Source organism: Abrus precatorius, unplaced genomic scaffold, assembly GCF_003935025.1.
Source record: "Abrus precatorius isolate BTA unplaced genomic scaffold, Abrus_2018 Scaffold6, whole genome shotgun sequence".
Taxonomy (NCBI): domain Eukaryota; kingdom Viridiplantae; phylum Streptophyta; class Magnoliopsida; order Fabales; family Fabaceae; genus Abrus; species Abrus precatorius.
Window position 1 is genome coordinate 21,714,500 of NW_020874406.1, and position 6,757 is coordinate 21,721,256.

At 24.8% G+C, this 6,757-nt stretch overlaps 1 protein-coding gene across 1 annotated transcript; it reads right to left on the minus strand.

Annotated features, from left to right (window-relative positions):
- Positions 1-1,628: 1,628 nt before the first annotated feature.
- Positions 1,629-5,782, minus strand: LOC113868494 (ribonuclease 3-like). Its single transcript, XM_027504121.1, has 4 exons — positions 5,643-5,782; positions 5,358-5,513; positions 2,147-2,345; positions 1,629-1,945 (listed from the first exon to the last, which is right to left on the minus strand). The coding sequence occupies exons 1-4, from the start codon at positions 5,742-5,744 to the stop codon at positions 1,722-1,724; spliced, it is 681 nt and encodes a 226-aa protein (XP_027359922.1). The 5' UTR covers positions 5,745-5,782; the 3' UTR covers positions 1,629-1,721.
- Positions 5,783-6,757: the final 975 nt, after the last annotated feature.

Sequence of the window (6,757 nt, forward strand, 5' to 3'; positions counted from 1 at the left end):
CTTAATGAAGAAGGTGATGATATAAAATTAACTAAACGTGGTCTTCAAAAAATAATACTATTTAACGTTAAACATGTCGTACTAATATATCGCGAGTTGGCAATGATAGATGGGTGTTGTACATTGACTGTGCCCCCTATTATTTTTATTTTTCACTTCGACATAGAAATTATATATATATATATAGAAGCAGATTCGAATTATTTATTTATTTATTTATTCAGGCTAGGGCCGGCACGTGGCATAATTACTGAAATGCCCTTGATGCACTTGTCTTCATTACAAAGCGAGAAAGCGTTCTAAGGTGGAACGTAACTTTCGCGACCGGCCAACAGTCACTCATTTTCTTGAGATGAAAGATGAAAAATGGGAGACATTATAAGTTATAACCAAACACAATGAATACTTATTTTTCTTTTGGTTCATTTTTATATTGAGTTAGGCGACTTAAATTGTTGGTAGCTTTCATCATTGTATATGTGTATGGATCGATGGTTTCATGAGAAGCCAAGCATTGTCTTTGTAATTGACGTCTCACCTAAGAACGACAGTGTTGGAGCAAACACAAACGGGTACGGTGCCCTTCATAGGTGGTTGTGAATGAAAGATTCTTAGAGGGGATCATTCATGTATTATTGCCAAGTTGCCCCACCTTTACTTTGTCATTTCGTTTGTAATTCTGTGAACAAAATTTGGCCTTTTGAATGCTGTTTCTAGGAGATGATATAGCTTTCGGAGTTCTTCAAACACTTACTTCTGAAATATGGGTTAATCATCTTGATGCGATTATTCCAATTTCTTTTATTTCAATTCCATTAACATTTTTAACAACCCATCATTCATATATATAGCATGATGAAAGACATATTACATTAGGCAAAGTTAACTTACTAAAATGGATTAGGGCAAGACTTTTTTAGAAGTTTATTTAGTTAATAAAAAAAATTAAATTTAAGTCATTTAAAATATCTTTAAAACTTAATATACCAACCTGTAAATTTAAGTTTATTATTATTATTATAGTATTAAGAGTGCGTTTAGATAATTAATTATATAATTATTTAATAAATTCTTATTATATATACATTTATATCACAAATTTGAGCATTACATTTATTAAAATAAGTTAAAAATAACATATAAAAGTTATACATTATTTATACTTATCATTTTTAAGGGCTTTGCCATTTATCTATTATAATGAAATTTTTTTTTTACTTATTTAAAAAGAGTTATTATAAAATAAAGTCTTAAATAACCCCCATTGGATTTAAATAAAGTAATTGATATGGACCCCTCATCTTTGAAAGAAAAGGGAGGGAAACGAGGTGGCGGAAAAGTTTCTCACCTGTGATACGTGCCCCCATTCGTCAGATAACATTATTCTCGGAGGAAAATAAACTATACTCATTTTTTCCTTGTAAGTTTTATAGTTGTAATTCTTTAACAGTGAGAATCAACATTTTATCTTCACAATTTGTATCAATTTAACTATCAAGAAGATAGCGACAATTATGAAGATAAAATATTGATTTTTATTAGAAAATAAAATGAACCATACTTATATGTAAAGTTCTGCGAGAATTAAACTGAGAATCAGATAGAAATAACTAATTAACAATGCTGTGACCACTTATTACAAGGCACAAATGGCTTCATAGTCATCGTGTGAAAGTTTCTAATCAGTACCCAAAAGAAAAACAAAAGCATGTTCTGATGAACTAAAACTTGGGGAATTGAATTTGTGAACCACATTTGCTCTTTGGAAGCACAGGGCACTCAATGAAATTTGAGCCAGAAGTGTCCACGCACATGTAAACTTGGTAAAGTTGGCTATTACCAGCTGAATCCCTGTTACATTCTATACCTGGGGTAAACCCAGTACCCTCTTTTATACCATCTGAAATGCTCTCTTGGCTGTAAAATCCATCATCTGGTTCAATCCCTGAAATTCATTTTTTTTCCTATTTTAATGGTTGCTACTTGGTATTAACTCAGCTATTTTGCTTCTAAAAGTAATGTATTTGTCTATCATTTTAAAATGTTAAGATAATATTGATTATTATTTTTACTGTTTAACTTGGAAGAGAAACAATAATATATTAAATATTGAAGTTCTAATATTAAGATAAGTGTTGTTGCATACCTGCATTCTTGAGGCTAGGAAGGAGGTTTGCTTTTTGCTTGAGTTTGAGAGCTGCTTCAAAGTACTCATGCTGATCAAGCTCAGATTCCGCACACGTGCCATGTTTTTCCCATTCGTGTGACCAGAACCTCATGCCATTGCTACTTGGGCAGCTCAGAGATGGCCAATTCTTCTCCATGCTGCTAATGATGTCTGAGAGCTGTACCAAATATGCCTCATTAATATCTCACTAGATAATAAATACACTGAGTTATGATTATTGATTGTATATTTCTTCTTCCTTATCTTTTTTCTATACATAAAAAATGAACTATATTTTATTTTATTACTTCAGGAAAAATGTAATCCATAGTTCAACTGCTTCAACTTTAAGTATATCAAGAAAATCAATGAGATGTCTCTACGTATTTGATTTCTATGATCCGATCTCATTAATTATGTAAAGTCAACTACATATGAATCTCTTCTTCCAACATCAATATATATGAATCTTCCAGTTATATTAAATTGTAAAAATGAGTTAAACCATATGCTTTCACCCTACTTAACGCACTATATAGTTCTTTTTTTAAAGTTTTATAGTTAATGAGTTTATTTCCTCTTCCATCTTAATATAAAAAAATTGACAGATTAGGATTAGGATTAAGAGTGAGTTAGTCCAACTAATTTAGAAATAATTAATAACTATTATATCATTTTTTCATAATATTTATTAAATTATTTTAATTAAATAAATTAAAAAAATATATTTTAAATATAAAAAATGTTTTTAGAAAATATTTATTTAATATATTAAATTTTTATCATAAAAATATTAAATATAATTATATGAAAAATATTATAAATAAAATTAAATTTAGCTTTTATATTTGTTTAATTTTTTTAATTAAATTTAATATAGTATGTTAATAATTTAAAATTTTAATTAAAAATTAGTAATAAATATTTTAATTGTATAATTATTAAATAATAAAATCATATTTTATAAAATAGTTGTTAAATCAACATAACTAATTTAAATAAAAATGAACGGACAACTATTAACTTTTAATGATTATTTTATTAAATTTAATCAATTCTAGCGTTTTTTTATTTTTATTAAATTTTAATAATTATAGATTTATTGTAATTTAAATTTACACATGATATCATTATTTTTAATATAAATACAAATATGTTAATTTTAAATGATTATTTTTAATAAATTTTATATAAATATATCGATATAGATAGATTGTTTATTAAAAAATAAAAAAATATAGTTTTTAATATATATTTAAAATTTAATAATTAATAAATATTTATATAAATTAACAAATAAAATTATAAATTAAAATTTAATTATTAATTAATTTATCAATTTTATATAATATATATGTATTTTAATTTACCATATAAATAATATTTTATGTTATATTAATGTCATAATATATTTAATTTTATTTATATTTGTTAATTTAAAATAATAAATTAATAAAATAAAATAAAATAAAATATTTTATAATTATTACATATTTTAATTTAACTATTATATATATATATTGAGTTTAAAATTTTATTATAAAATTTTTATTAAAATAAAAATTTAGAAATACGAATTATTTTAATTTAATTTTTTTATTAAATTAAGATGAGTTAAAAAGTTAAATTTATAAATATTTATTAATTTTTATTACGTTTGTAAATTATATTTTTATATTTATGAATTTTGTAATAAAGTATTTTATGTTTATAATTTTTATGATGATAATATTTTTTTTTTTTTTGATATATTAAATTTTATTTAATTGACTTAACAGATTTTTTTAATGTTATTTTTTATTATCAATTTTACGTGTTTGTTATAATTTTATTTATTGAATATAAAATATCTTTATATAAACTTAAAAAAATTGAAATATTTAATATTTTAATAATATAAAAATTTATAATATAAAAAATTTTATAGTTAAATCTTACATAATATTTTAAAAAATTATTTATAAAATTATATAAAAATTATTATTATTATTTAATAATTATCAATAATAAAGATAAAAATTAAAAATATGTAAAATAATTTGATAATAAATAATTATATTTTTATTAATATTATTTAATAGCAACCATCATTATAAATATTTAATATTAGTCAAATTTAATTTTTTTTATCTTCTTTTGAAATCATTTTATTAGTCTACAAATTTATGGTAAAAATATTATATAAAATAAATATTTTTATTAAATTATTTTATAAGATAGTATATGATTATTTTATAAAAATATAAATTAGAATAATATTTTAAAAAATAATTAGCTCATAAATTAACCTTACCCTATTTAATTTTATAATTTTTGTAGTTTTATAAGTACAATGAACTTTTTAACTTTAATCTACATGTCTTAGAGTTAAATTAGTTAAAATAGACCTATTTGATACCTCTAATTAATTATAACTGAATTGTTGCAATAGTTATTAGAATTAATTAAAGCAAGTTAAAGTTTTTACTCTGTAAATAAAAGTGGCATCTTTTACTTTTTTTTGTATAATAATTGTTTTCAACTTAAAATCATGAGCTACTTTACCTCATTTTTTTTCCTTGAGATATATGATTGAGTTCACTAAATAAGTATCGATCACTTGCATCACACATCAAAGTTCTAATAATTTTATTTATGTTTCTGGGTGGTGGTGGCAAAATTTCAAATTATGTATATATGTGATAAATTTAAGAAGATTAAGAGAACTGATGAATTGATCTCAAGACATAATATATGATTAGAAACACATTACAAAATTAATAAACGTGAATCTGTCGCAAAAATAAACGTTGATTCATAAGTATTTTTACACAAAACCAAACATGTTAATAGAAACACTAAAAAATGAGTATCTGAGGTATTTTCAGATTATTTTCGCCAAACACAGTGCTTCCCACTGCAAAAAAAATTTTTCACCAATAACTAGACTTATCTTGGTTGGTACATAACGTGCAAACAATTAATAAAATTGAGGTAATCCAGCAGACATGCCAGCCAACAAACTCATCTCCAATCATTAGGTTCATGTTTGGTAACATATCAATTTAGAGAAATAATCAGTTAGTTTGTAAAAGGGATCTCAGAAAGCTGACAAAAATAACCGATTATTTCTCGAAAATAAATTAAATTAAACACATACTAAATTGTTCGCCATATCAAATTTTTTTATTCTTTTTAAAATTAGAAGTACCTGAGATTTATCAAATACACTGTCAGGATCACAATTTGATGGCCATGAGCCATCTTTGTAGTTTGGCCAGAGTCCATGAATGCTGAAATCTGCAGCAGGTTTTCCAGTTTTCGGATAACAGCAGCTCTGCTTCGTGTCACAGTATGCTCCTGGCCACTGCATGATAAGTGAAGAATCAGCATAAAATGTTATTATATAGAGAAATATATAAATAATCACACAAGAAAAATAGAATGAAAAAAGAAAAAGGAAACATTTAACAATTCTAGATTACCCATGACTAACCTGCTGAACAAAGTAGAAGAAATCAAAATCCTGAGAAAGGCATAGAACTGATAGATATTGCAGCATCAAAAGCGTGAAGAAAATGGAAAAGTTGGGTTTCATCTTTGATGTTTTCTTCCTCTCTTTCTCTCTGAAGAACTTAATTATAAAGTGAAATGATCGATGATGTTGATATAAAGTGGTTTTTATATAGGCCTGAAAGTTATAAATTTACAATGAAATGACTCTGATTGAGCTTATAAGGCATGCTAATGGAATATGCGAACGAATCTTATGCTAATTTACCATCCTCTTTCTCTAATTGTAAATTTTATCCACAAAATCCACAGCGTGCCCTCCAAGTTGCTTTTGTATAATACAGTAATTCTGGTATTTTCATCCACAAAAAAGATGTATCCAGCACCATATTTTTTAAATTTATGCCTACCCATAGTAATAAGTAATCAAATATATTTATTAACATACCTCCACATCTAAATAATATTTGACAATTCATGTTGAGAAATCATTATCCCTTAGACGGATTCCATAGCAATGGATTGAAATCACATTCACTAGTCCTGAATAAAAAAATGACACGTGGTTAAAAGGTTATTTTCTATTGGGAGACACAAAACGAGGAAAGATGATTTGGCTCCCATAGCAACTTCCTCACACAAATTAAGTTTTAGTTCTTGAAATTATAAAATGTCTCATTCTAATATTTAAAATTGTTAAAGGTTGATCATTTTATATTTTCAAGGATTAAAATAACTGTTGTGGTGTAGTAGTAGTGTATTAAAACGATCATAAGTTAATAATCTTAAAGACTAAAATGATATTTTATAGTTTTGAAGATTAAATTAACTGATAGATACTTATATAGGCTATATATATATACGTTGGGGTCAACTTTGTAAGTCACCTAACGTACCAATAACCGCATATTCGTATCAAGCGTGTTTTATTTTTTTACGCATGAACGTGTCAAGTGCTATGAATTTCATTTATAATTGGAGAGAAACATGTTTGGAACCTAAAACACAAATAAAAACAAATAGTAAGGTGGAGGTAAGGAAATGATCTTAATAGGGTTTTGTTAATTACCATGTTGAAGACGTGAAGTCTAGTTTACA